Source organism: Carya illinoinensis, chromosome 4 (assembly GCF_018687715.1).
Source record: "Carya illinoinensis cultivar Pawnee chromosome 4, C.illinoinensisPawnee_v1, whole genome shotgun sequence".
Classification (NCBI taxonomy): Eukaryota; Viridiplantae; Streptophyta; class Magnoliopsida; order Fagales; family Juglandaceae; genus Carya; species Carya illinoinensis.
The window spans coordinates 35,212,677-35,225,816 of record NC_056755.1 but is presented as its reverse complement, the minus strand read 5'-3'; the positions used below and the strand labels follow the sequence as shown (position 1 = coordinate 35,225,816).

At 34.9% G+C, this 13,140-nt stretch overlaps 1 protein-coding gene across 6 annotated transcripts; it reads right to left on the bottom strand.

Moving 5' to 3' along the window:
- Nucleotides 1-7,026: 7,026 nt before the first annotated feature.
- Nucleotides 7,027-10,709, bottom strand: LOC122306707 (probable caffeoyl-CoA O-methyltransferase At4g26220). Of its 6 annotated transcripts, none has more exons than XM_043119184.1 (6): nt 10,399-10,709; nt 8,675-8,739; nt 8,511-8,590; nt 7,920-8,064; nt 7,717-7,848; nt 7,027-7,514 (listed from the first exon to the last, which is right to left on the bottom strand). In XM_043119184.1, the coding sequence occupies exons 1-6, from the start codon at nt 10,409-10,411 to the stop codon at nt 7,224-7,226; spliced, it is 726 nt and encodes a 241-aa protein (XP_042975118.1). In that variant the 5' UTR covers nt 10,412-10,709; the 3' UTR covers nt 7,027-7,223. The 6 variants fall into 6 exon arrangements, with proteins under 6 accessions (XP_042975118.1, XP_042975120.1, XP_042975123.1 ...); XM_043119186.1 differs by having other exon boundaries at nt 8,675-8,755; nt 10,410-10,708; XM_043119189.1 differs by having other exon boundaries at nt 10,433-10,708.
- Between the last annotated feature and the right edge of the window lie 2,431 nt (nt 10,710-13,140).

Sequence of the window (13,140 nt, the reverse complement as noted above, 5' to 3'; positions counted from 1 at the left end):
TCCTGATCCTGTATCTGAGCCCCCTCTCTTTTTAGATCCTCTATAAGTGGCTGAAGATTGCAGGCATAACATTCTGCAAACTGTTTTAGCTCCTTATTCTCCTACTTTAGCTTCTTGTTCTTACAAATCTTCACAGAGAGCTTTTAACGCAACTCAGATATTTGATTATTTAGTTGGTTGGCCTCCTTCACCCTCGCTAATAACCTCTGAGACATGGTCGTAATAAAGGCAGTATATTGAGCACTAAAAAATCTTGATTAAGCAAAAACATCAGAATCAATCCTTCCAGAAAACTGCATTTATGCTCCTATCATAAGATTAACATCATTAGGAGAGTAAAGGGAAGGCTAAGGCATGAATGATTCTTGATTCAAATCTGGAACATTGACGAAAGGAAACTTTCCAACCATAATATTGTTATGGATGAACAAAGGCAATATCAAGAAACAATGTGGGGATTTATTCTCTCATGAATATCCTTCTCTCGTGAGTTTTTGATGAGAAATGATGATCTTTTAAATAGAAATCCAAAGTTTTTAAAATTTTCACAGTGTCTCTATTGACATAACGTCTCCAATAGACGAATTTGAATCTCTTTACAAGAGACAAGAGAGCTAGCTTCATAACCTTGCGGCAAATTTGAATCTCTCTACAAGAGACAAGAGAGCTAGCGTTATAGCCCTGCTACACATTTGAATCTTTCTACAAGAGACAAGAGAGGTAGCCTTATAGCCCTGCTTGTTTGTCTGGCCTGAACAGTTGTAGAAGAGCAGTAAATATCCTGTAATGCTTGTTTGGCCTAAACGACTCCAGAAGAATGGTGAATATTTAAAACTATGTTATACACCAAAACTCCAAAAGAGCACAACTCCATAAGAGTAGTGAATTTAATGTTAAAATGATCTTAAATTAATATGACAAATCTGTTCACTAAAACATTACCAACTACATTATTTAAATAGTTGGTACACAATATTGAGATACATCAACGCAATGACCTTTGACTATAAAGACATTGAAGCTCTACATACATTTGAGGCGGATAAAATCATTAGACGGATTGTACTCTTTTTCCTTTTATAAGGTTTTATCTCATTGGATTTCCCTTGGCAAGATTTTAATGAGGCAATACTAAAGCATTCAAAGACACATTAGAATGTTGTACTCTTTTTCCTTCACCACATGTTTTTCCCACTAGGTTTTCTTTGGCAAGGTTTTAACGAGGCATTTTTTTGTGTATGGTCATCCAAGAGGGAGTTTTATAAATATATGGATTTGATGGATGACAATGAAGACTCTATCATATTGTGTTGGGTTAAATGTGAAGCCTAATTTATAAGTAGAATATTAAATCTCTGCCGTAGATAGAAATGAAAGAAGAGAAGCAGATAAGGGAGACCTTCCCTCCACTGAAAGTGACAAGGGAGAGTAGGTGAAGGGGGGTCCCTGCTGCCCCCCTCCCCTCCCTCTTTCCCTCACAATTCTCGGTCATGGGAGTAGGTGAAATGGGGGCTCCCTGTTGCCCCCCACTCACTCTTTCTCTCATAACTCTCTCCTTTCTTCTCCTCTTTGATTGCCTATAAAATGAGGCTCTCACTGAGAGCTTCAATAGATGAAAGAAATGAGGAAAAGAAGAAGACATGGAGAGAGAAGAGAAATGGGGAGAAATAAAGGAAGAAAGAAGAGAGAGAGAGCTGAAGGTTCCTAAAAGAATGCTTCACAAATATGTATATATGTACTACACGAGAAAAATTAAATATTAGCAGTGAATATTATTGAGCTCTTGAAGAGACAATTTTATCTTGAATATTCTTCTTATATTTCTTTAGTTTTACAATAAAATCCATCGAGGGTTTGTCCCAATAGGTGTTTTATTTTTAATTAATAACTAAGAAAGTATTTTTTAATGATGATGTGAATTTGTTTTTAAAATATTTAAGGGTATAGAAAAATGAATAAAAAATCTAAAAAAATAAAAAGAAAAAAAAAGGCCAAATGGCCTTCTCGAAAAATTTGTTGGGCTACACCCTCGGTGGGTGTAACAAGACTCAATTTTTATTGGGGGCTAATCAATGTAAATACAACATGATGTGTTTTTTTTTTTTTTTTAGTTTTCTTTCATATGGAGTTGGGATCAGCATCGACGGTCTTAGAGCCGGTATTCCCTAAATTCAATTACTACTTTATCGGAATTTGAATACGGATTCTGATTTCAATTCCTACTTTCATAAGCTCCGATCCAACTTTGGCTCTAACTTATCAGAATGGCGTTGGATTTAGACTTTTCTTTTATCTTCATATTTAGTCCAATTTAAACAAAACTTTATATATAATAGATTTTTTTTTTTTTTTTTTTTTTTTTTTTTTGTGGGCTTTCAAAATTCAAGTTTACTAAAAACATATAAAAAAAAAATAAACAAATAAAAAACTTTCTTATATGAAAAACAAAAAATATAACTTATTTCTATGCTAGACTTATACTATAGTATCTAATTACATGTTATTATATTATACTAGTGTATAAGTTATTTATAACTCATTTATATACTAGACTTATTTATAGTGTCTATTTACATGTTAGTATACTTTAGTAAATTAATATTATGTATTATGAACTTATTATACTAGGAGTTACCTTTTGAGGATCTTTATCATTTTCAACGCTAGAGTTTGCCAATGGCGGTGGCCCCACGCCCGTCGTTGTCCTCTACGTCGTCAGGGGGTTCAGATGGTGAAGATGATGGTGAGAAGTCGTTTGCGCAAGCAGCCATGATGCAGACAACATTTTCTTTCAAGCTTCCTATGCAATATCTGGTAGACGTGAATGGTGAACCAGGGTTCATTTTTACGGATTCTGAGATGATAAAAGCGGCGGATGATTTCCATTTTGCCCGGGTGTTAAAGTTCTCACATTATTGGCCATCCATTGATAAGATTCGGCTGAATGTGGTTAAGTCTTGGGGTTTATTGGAGGTGCTGATTATCAACTTTATGGATGAATATCATGTGCTCATCCAAATGCAATTTGAGCGTGATTTCATGCATGCCTGGGTGAGAGAGGGTCGAGTGATTGATGGGTGTGTTTTCATGTTATTTAGATGGACAAAGGATTTTGATCTCCATGTTGAATCATCTTTGGCACCCCATTGGATATTCCCACCAGGTTTGCCACTACATATATACGAAACCGGTTGTTTACAAATCTTAGCCACGAGATTTGGCCTCTACTTGGGCACAGACAATGCAACACTAAACAAAACGAGGGCTACGGGTGCACATATGTGTGTAGAAGTAGATCTAAATAGAACAATATGGCAAGAAGCACAGTATGAAAAACTTGGTTTTTACTGCACTAAGTGTTGTAGACAAGGGCACACAAAAGTGGTTTGCCGTATCTGGGAGATGCAAATCATATTGATGTCCAAGTGACACAACTCCAACGAGAAACAAGGGCACCTATGAAAAAATCCCAGTGGGATGTGTCATTTACTATAGAGAAAGATACTCTCCTTGTTTCAATTTGGCTCAACATTAGTATAGACTCTATGTGGGGGACTGACAAACCTCCACACGATCGTGGAGTAGAATTTATGATTACTACAACACCTATAAAACACCTAACAGTCCAAAACAGTTTGTACCCTCTTTGACCAATCAATGATCAAGTATTCAAAAATGTGTCAATAAATTTTGTGGTTCCATAGCCCAAGTTGAAGGAATGTATCCAAGTGGTGTGACCAAGATAGACAAGGTATAATGGTTTTTTCAATTATTATTGTTGTAACTATTAAGTATTTGCAATGATAGAGCGTACTAATTGTGGAACTATTTTGTAGATAGATAAGGCGAAAATTTTGTATCGAGATTGAAAAGTTTTGGTGATTTAGTAACTCACAGGCTGCCTCTGTTTCAATCTCATGTCTATCTCAAACTACTGCCTCTAGCCCACACTCATAAAATACATGTATTTATATGTATGTGCGGTGAAACCTTAAAACATCAATTATCGGGTAGTTCTCTTGACTGAGTTTGAGCCAGTGTTGAGCAAACTCTCTACCTGAATTTTGCTCGAGCAAACTTTCTATCTATCTTTACTCGTGTCACAAACTAGGCTCCACAAAACCCCAACAAATGGCAAAGTGCTATTCCAAAGTTTGTACTTCTCATTGTATTCAACAATCCGGGTATAGTGCAAGCTTTTAATTGTTTTTTGAAGGTCAAAACTTTTAATTGTCTATTTTCGATAAAGGTGGGTGATCTTCTTCCCAAGCTTTTATCTTTAAATATGGTAGATATTTGGTTGTTCCAAGGGTCTCAACCTATGATTTCTACATATAATCTTCTCTCACATGCATAAATCTCTGTTGGGCATATATGTCAAACATATGCATCTCTAGCTGCTTATTGTAGGTCGGGACACTTCAGAAGTTTTTGAACCATCTTACACTAGATAAGCAAAGCTTTCCCATGCATGGCTCGGAGCAGCTGCTATAGATTTGCATTTTTCTCCTTCAAGTTTGTTGAAGAGGGGAATGCAAATTATTCCTATTCCTCCAATTTTTTTTTTTTTTTTTTTTTTTTTTGGTGTATTGGTTTATAGGCCAACCTAAATTCATTAAGTTTTACAGTTCCTTGCAATCAAATGATCACGTTCTACAAATTCATCTCTCTCTCTCTCTCTCTCTCTCTCTCTCTCTCTCTCTCTCTGTGTTTGGGGGGGGGGGGGGTTATGTTGGTATCGCAACCTCAGATGGTGTATTGGATCACGAAGAGGCCACTAAAAGGAATGTGGGCGAACAGGTCCTAGGTTATTTTCATTAGACTCCTATTAGATGTATATCAATCACGTGCTTATTATTAAGCACTTATTTATTTAGTTCTTTCTTATTTAAGTATGCACGTGTAATATCTTTTTATTTTTTGCTTATGTTTTTCAATAGCTTTTGTTATATTGTATATAAACAAAGTAGTGTAAAGTAGTTACTTTACTTTTTGGAAGAAATTAGAATCATTTTTCTTCTTAAAACCAGAGTCTCTGAACTTTACATTGTATCAACTTAGGGTTAATTTTGTAATTCATCCCAAAGCCCTTTAATCTGTGTAAAGTAAGAACTAACAGACAAATTATCTTGAGATAAAGAACAAATATCCTTCTCTAATTGAAAGATACAAGGGCCATTACCTTGATCAAAGCATTCTTCTTTCATTGCTCTCCTTGTCTATGTTGATGATATTGTCATTGCCAGTAATGATACTCATGCAGTTTCTATTTTGAAAAAATGTCTCAACCGTCAATTTAAACTCAAGGATTTGGAGCCTCTGAATTTTTTTTTAGGCTTTGAAGTTGCTTGCTTAGCTAAACGAATTTATGTTTGCCAAAGAAAATATGCCCTTGACATTCTTAAAGATACATGTTTTCTTGGAGCTAAACCTGTCCATTTTCTTATGGAACAACACTTGAAACTAAATAATTCTGAGGGTGAATTATTATCTAATCCTGGTGCTTATCGATGTTTGATTCGTCGTCTATTATACTTGTGTTTAACTTGACCATATCTCAATTTTTCAGTTCATACCTTAAGTCAGATCATGGCACATCCTCATGTTTCTCATCTGCATGCCACCCATCATATTCTACGATATATTAAATCTGCACCTAGTCAAGGCTTATTTTTCTATCAGATTCTCCATTTCATCTCAAAACCTTTGCTGATTCAGATTGGGTAATTTGTTCTGAAGCGAAGAAATCCATCACTGATTTTTGTGTATTTCTTGGTACGTCTTTGTTGTCTTGTTAATCTAAGAAGCAGTCCATTGTCTCAAGATCTTCCGCAGAGGCTGAGTATCAGGCTATATCCTCTACAGTTTGTGAACTTACTTGGCTTTGTTCATTGCTTGGTGACTTTTCCATTTCTCACCCACAACCTACTTTACTTTTTTGTGATAATCAGGTTGCACTTCATAATGCATCAAACATTATTTTCCACGAGCGCACGAAGCACATAGAAATTGACTGTCATCTTATTCATGAGAAACTTCGGGCTGGATTAATTCAAACATTACATGTTGCTTCTACTTCTCAATTGGCTGACATTCTCACCAAGCCACTTGGTCTTCAATACTTTTTTGCTTTGTTACATAAGATGGGAATCTTAAACATTTATTCTCCATCTTGAGGGAGAGTATTAGATGTAGATCAATCACATGCTTATTATTAAGCACTTAGTTATTTAGTTCTTTCTTATTTAAGTATGCACGTGTAATATCTTTTTGTTTTTTGCTTCTATTTTTCAATAGCTTCTGTTATAATGTATATAAACAAAGCAGTGTAAAGTTACTATACATTTTGGAGGAAATTAGAATCATTTTTCTTCTTCCAACCCGAGTCTCAGGAAACGTTTGGTTACCAAATACCAAAACTATCTCATCTTAATTCATCTCATTTAATCATTACAACTTTTCAAAATTTCCATACAAAATATAATAAATAATTCAACTTTTTCAAATTCTAAAACAAAATTAATATTAAAAAATTATATTATAACAATATTTTATTAAACTTTCAATAAAACATCTCATCTCATTTCATCTAAACTATGTAGCCAAACTAAAATTCCAACCTCATCACTTGGATTCATTATGCTTGGATAGAAAGATGGAAAGAGGTTCTCCAATATGATCGCAGCTTGCCTACACCAGCCAGAATGCGTCATGCCGGCTTCTTTCTTCATTGCAATTTTGTGTGTACCGATTAAGGAGATGATGAACACAAACATGTTCCTTTCTCTTCTTAATTTACCGGTGATTCAGTTACTGAACTGTGATAAAGCATGTTCAAATTGGATCCACGCAAAGATCTTTTCCTATATTATGGAACAGTATCATTTTTCCTTTGAGAGTTGTAGCGTCTGGTACAATAGATTCCTTTCGAAAATTGGTTGAAAAAAAAAAGGAAAGAAAATAATTTTAAGTCCAACAATTACCGACGATATCCTGTAATTCCTTGATCTTAGTGGGCCTGGGGTCTGCTGTCGAAAATTCACGTAATTTACTAATTTAGACCCCAAATAAAACTGGCATTGACATTATAAAAGCCAAACACAAATGGGTGAACCCATCTGTTTCATTAAAACCTCTGCTTATTCTGGTTTCTTAACCACACAACACTTCTTCATGAGAAGCTAATGCTTACAAGTAAAAATGCAGAGAGGTGGATAAAAAGTTCAGTAGAGACGAGTGCAGATTGCCATGCCATCACCTACGGAAGCATGTGACAATTGGACACGAGGATCAGCTGCCACTAATTTGTTAAACTCAATTATCGGCTCCTTCCACTGTTTCAAGTTCTCTGGAACCAACTCATCAGACAGTATAACTGTTCCTGACCAAAGTGTGTTATCGTATACAACCACCCCACCCACTTTCAGTAGTTTCATCATTCTCTCATGGTAGTTCCAATAATTACCCTTGTCCGCATCAACAAAAGCAAAGTCGAAACTCCCTTCATTCTCGGTCTGCAATACCAAATCCCCCCAAAAAAGGGAAAAATATGTTAGTGAAGAACTTATTGTGGGAAGTAAACCAACAAGCACGAAAGAAGATTAAAATGAAAAAAGATCTCATCCCCAAGTATGGATCTGAAGAACCATGTCTTGGCGAGGTTCCATGTTAAAAAATGCAAGAAAGGAGAAGATGAAGAAAGAAGCTCATGCTCACATTTTGTAATAGTTGATCAAGAGCTGGTAAAGCCTCGGACTCGATGAAATCAATTTTATCTGCAACACCAGCTTTCTTTATAATTGGCAATCCAATTTCAAATGTCTCCCGATTTACATCTATGGCTGTGATCTGTAGTAGCACTGCAAATTGTAAGTACCTTGATAGTTTAGTACAAGATACTGGAAATAATCAAATCAAACCTTGCAATCCTCTGGAATTGTAAGAGCAGTCAGGAGAAGAGAGTATCCTGTGTAAACGCCAACTTCAATAGCCTTCTTGGCATTTACTAGCTTTAACAGCATGGCCATCAACTGACCTGCATCTGGTGAAGTAGCCATCCTAGCACTAGAAAATGGCAATCCAATAATCTTTATGGATTATGAGAGATGAAGAAAAATACTTGAAAGTCTTCACTGATGATGATTTGATGCTTTAAACAAGTATGACTGTTGGATCGGATGAATATGTGAGTATTGGACAAATTTCCCCTCGTTTTCTTCTTGTTTTTTGCCATAATATACTCGTTTTGGGACAAGTTGGACAATGAATTCCTAATTCTTAAACCGATCAATGAGACTGATCACACCTGATCAGTGAAGAATTCAAGCACAAGTATGACTGAACTGGCGAGCACATTTATTTTGCCTTTTCAAATTTTACTCCAAACTACTAAAAAATCAATATTTTGCACCCCAAACTACCACAATTTATCAATTTGTATCCCTTGATCCATCTGACAAGTCAAGACTTGATTAGCACCAAATTAGATAGAAATTAAGAAGAATGATTACCGAGGGTGGCCAGCAGTGGCATGCCTTAGCTCCTTGAGAGGTTCTGGTTCACGTGGGTACACACTCGTCTCCAAGATATACTGTGATATCATTGAGGAATGAGATGATAAATTCAAACAGCAAAGGCAGCTAGAAGAAGATTATATGAGGAGAATGGTAGGTACCTGGTACAAATCTTCACTCTGCAATAAACCCTTTGAAAGTAATGTTTTCGTATATTGCTCCATTCCTTCAATATTAGAGGCCTCGAAAATTTAAAAATAAAATAAAATAAAAATTGGCGGCAAAGTTGGGAAAAAGAACAAATTGCCCCCCCCCCCCCCCCCCCCCCCCCCCCCCAACCACCAACACCCAAAAAAAAAGACTTATTTTCCTTCCATTATTCTCCATATCCAAACAATATATAAGATAATGCTAACTTATAATAAATTTCTACTCTTTCCCTTTCTCCTCTATATTTTCTCCCAGAGAAAATCCCAGACTACAAATGACATTAGGGATGGGAGTTGATTCTCCTGAAAAAAGGGATAAATCAACTCCTTCACCCACGTTAATCAGCACTATTGTTTGAGAACATCATGACAGCAATCCGAAGTACTTAGTTCAATTATTAAAGGTAGGGCTGATAATGTTTAACACAATTCACAAATTAGACATTACTCCGACACGAAACCAAAATGAAGCAAAACAGTTTGGATTTTAGATTATTGGATTCGAGTCAGATTATGCTAATTTGATTGGCTCCAATTAATAAATTGGTCAATTGCAGGTTAATATGCGAAACTCACAATTAACCTGATAACTTCTATACACTAAAATTATGTTTTTACCAATCTAAGCTTAAAACTTGAAAACCCTTGTACTGTTATGTGTTCGTTTGTTTAGACAAATAGAATCAGATTTTAATATTATTTAATCAAGATGCATGGTAAAATGAAAAGTAAGATTATATTTATTAATTATTTTTTATTTTTCCAATAATCTTGATATAACTGCACATGATTGGCAACAGTTTATGCTTATAAGACAAGATATGCTTAATAGAATCAAAACAATAATTTGGGTTAATTTAAAGAAATGATAGTTGTAGTTGTAAATGCGCAAGTATTGCACAATCACTTTGAAAAAAGTGAGTAAATAAAAGACCTACATGAAAAAATTAATTTTTATTAGTCGTTTTCACTTTTTTTTCAAAGCGACTGCATGACGCTTGCGCACTCCACGACTGCATGTAGCATTATTCATTGATTTAACCCATTTACATTACACAAGTTAAAATGGATCGTTTCGAATCAATCCAACAGCACCGATTTATCAAACAAGTTTTATTAGTGACATGAAACAATCAATAAAACTACAGGGATCAGATTAATTAAGGTTGAACCATAACCCCTAACCTTGCACATGTCCAAATCTTTGGTATAACTCATTCACTTTCAAAGTTATCATCTAGTCCACAACTATCTTATGCATTATTTAGTCCAATAGTCCAATATTCATATTCCAACCTAAGGCTAGCTATGCATATGGCAACCCTTGTGAATTCTTATTTCAATATATTCAAAGTGCAAAACCTCAAGGACTCGTACTGATGATTTTCTCGATCTAAGTCATTATGGTTTTGGATTTCTGACGAATGTATCACTTTTCACTCGGCAAAACCTAATTATACGCACGAAAAAAGAAAAAGAAAAAGCATAGCTGGCCATTTTAGAGAGCAAACCATTGACATGGGGAGAGACTGGATTAGCCATATCAAACATGTAATATACAAATGCTCAAGAAAATCATAACAGCCATCCAACAAGTAGAAAATATAAAATAAATAAACAAATTGGGGGAGATTGATAAAAATAAAAGTTCCCAGATGAAGTGAATGCATGCTTGCCGAGATTATACATAGAGATTAACAAAGTTCGAACCCGGCCGCCTGATGACAGCAGATCTATCTGTGAAAAGGCCAGAGAGAGAGAGTACCGATATATTGTGGCGGAAGGAAATGGTTTAAAGTTAGGACGCTGAAATTGAGTAGGGGTTCTTCCTGGAGTACAGTAGACACCTTCGGAACGGACAAGACGGATCCGTCTGTGGTGGGGAATAATTTTTTTGTTTTAAGGAGTGATATATTCAGTGTATATCTATATATAATACAAACCTCGGGATTGTCTTATTTAGTCTCCTCTCTGGTTATTCCAACTTATTCCGCTAAGTTGGAATATCCAACTTTTTTTCGTTTTGGATTGTCTCCTGTATATTCCGCCCGCCACCTTTCCTAAGTTTCCTTGCTGTCTGATTTTATTTTCTTGTACGGCTGCTTCTATTTGGTAAGTGGGATAAAAATTTTGAGTTTAAGATAAAATATTAAAATATTATATTTTAATATTATTATTTTTTTAAAATTTAAAAAAGTTAAAAAAAAAGTTGAATTATTTATTATATTTTATATAGGAATTTGAAAAAATTGTAATGATAAGATGAGAATTTTGAGTTTAATATGAAAATTTTTTGTTACTAAACCGAACTGACTCTGTAATGTAAATTCTGTATATAATGAGAATCAGCCCATGGTATTGGTATATTGAACCATACCTAAAAAATCACCCTTCTTCTCACTTCTTTCACTCACCAAACTTTCTTTTAAACTCTCTTATATTTTTAAAAGAGGAGGATGTACTAAAAATAAATAGGGCAGAGGATACATATCGCATTAGCTAGATGATCTAGGAAGTGAAATGATTCAAAGCACAATTAATTCAAATGCATTATAGTCAAACAAAAAGTGAAATGATTCAAAGCACAATTAATTCAAATGCATTATAGTCAAACAAAATCCAAATAAATTAAAATTTTTTTGTTAAATAGTTGTTTAATGGTAGTGTATTTTATAATTTTTGTAACGCCGTAGTTATTGGACATATCTTTCATTTTTCCTGAGAGTACTGATCAAGAATGTAAGTTAGCCATATATAGCTATTTGAATTGCTAGCAAGGAGCATTTGCAGATGCCTTAATTTTAAACAGCAAAGGCAGCTAGAAGAAGATTAGTTGAGGAGGATGGTGTGGGTGACGGGCCTGAAAAATAATCAGTTTTAAGCTGGGAATTAATATGGGGCCCTACAACTACCCTTCTTCTCACCTCTATCACTAACCAAACCTTCTTTTCAATTTTCTTTATCCTTCTTTCGTGTAGTGTTTGCAGATTCCTTGCTTGCCATCGAAAAGAGGGAGATATGGCAGGTGGAACCTGATGGTAATGACAGAAACATCACGACAAGCTAGCTCTGAGGCTGGGATGCAATCAAAGTTAATCTGGTGGAAGCCATGCCAGCGTGAACTAAGTAACAACGTCCCTGACTCGATCAGTAGCATGGATGTCGGCTACTGCAGGTGGGTAGAGTTGGATTTAGAGTCGGATTTTTACATTTTTGCTCATCTCTATGTGCGAATATGTGTGCATGACTAAAGAGTTATTTAAAAGCCTTAATTAAGTAAAAATAATAATTAATGAACTCATTTAAAGTTGATTAAATTAATAAAGAAACCTAATAATGTTTCCCAAATCCATCACAACGCAAAAGCGAAGACAAAAATTAAGAGAACAAAAAATAAATTTCTTTATTAATTTTGAGATTGAATGTTTTAAAGCCTATATATAGACAAAGAATAGCCATATTAGCCACTAGTGATTTGTTGCCTTCACTCTAATTGTTAACTGAATGGCAGCCTAGATGTAACTATAAAGTATGGTCAAAATAAGCTAGTGAAAGACTTGAAAGGAAAAGTGTAAAACGAAATGTATATACTTGGATAAGCACCAAAGAAAAAGAATATATATGTTCTAAAAAGAAACCAAGAAATCTTTTCATTGAGATGTGAAAAAAAAAATCATTAGAATTTGAAATTTTATTAATTACAAAAAAATAGGTGCAAGTATGGGAAAATTGTTGAAAAAACAATAAAAACTTAAGAAAGCTCGAAAAATAAATTATACTAAAAACATAGAAAGGGCACAAAAATACTCGTTAACAAATAAAAATATTTCAAAATGAGATTAGTATGTTAAAAATATGCCTTGTGGGGACAAATAATCTTATTTGTGAGCACCTTAAAAAAACCTAGGTACATGATGAGTTTTAAAAAGAAAACAATTGGGGGCCATGGTGCCCAAAATATCTAAGGGTTCTGCCCTGATTCCTATACATAATTGAGAGATTAATAAGATTTTAACAATCATTGTTGAAAACGTCTCTTCTAATAATGTTGTTGTTGATTATATAAGGAGGAGGATAAAGGACAATGATTATACCATATTGGGTGGCAAGTTTCTTCATATGTAGTGTGGCCAATCGGATGGGAATTGGAAATGGCAAGACAGAATAACTAATGGGGTAGTGGGGGGGCCCATCGGGTTTAGTAAAGGGGCTTGCGGGGTAGTAAAAATGCTCGGGGTCCAATCTGGGTCACTCACAGCTCGGAAAATTAAGTTGCACTTTGAGATAAATCAGTGCAGTCATAAGGAAGTAAGGAAGTTTAAAGCTAATGATGAATTCCTCACGCCTACAAGCGAAAGGACTTAGCGGGATAACTGGAGGATCTAATATTGGCCCAACAATTTGCACTTTGAGATAAA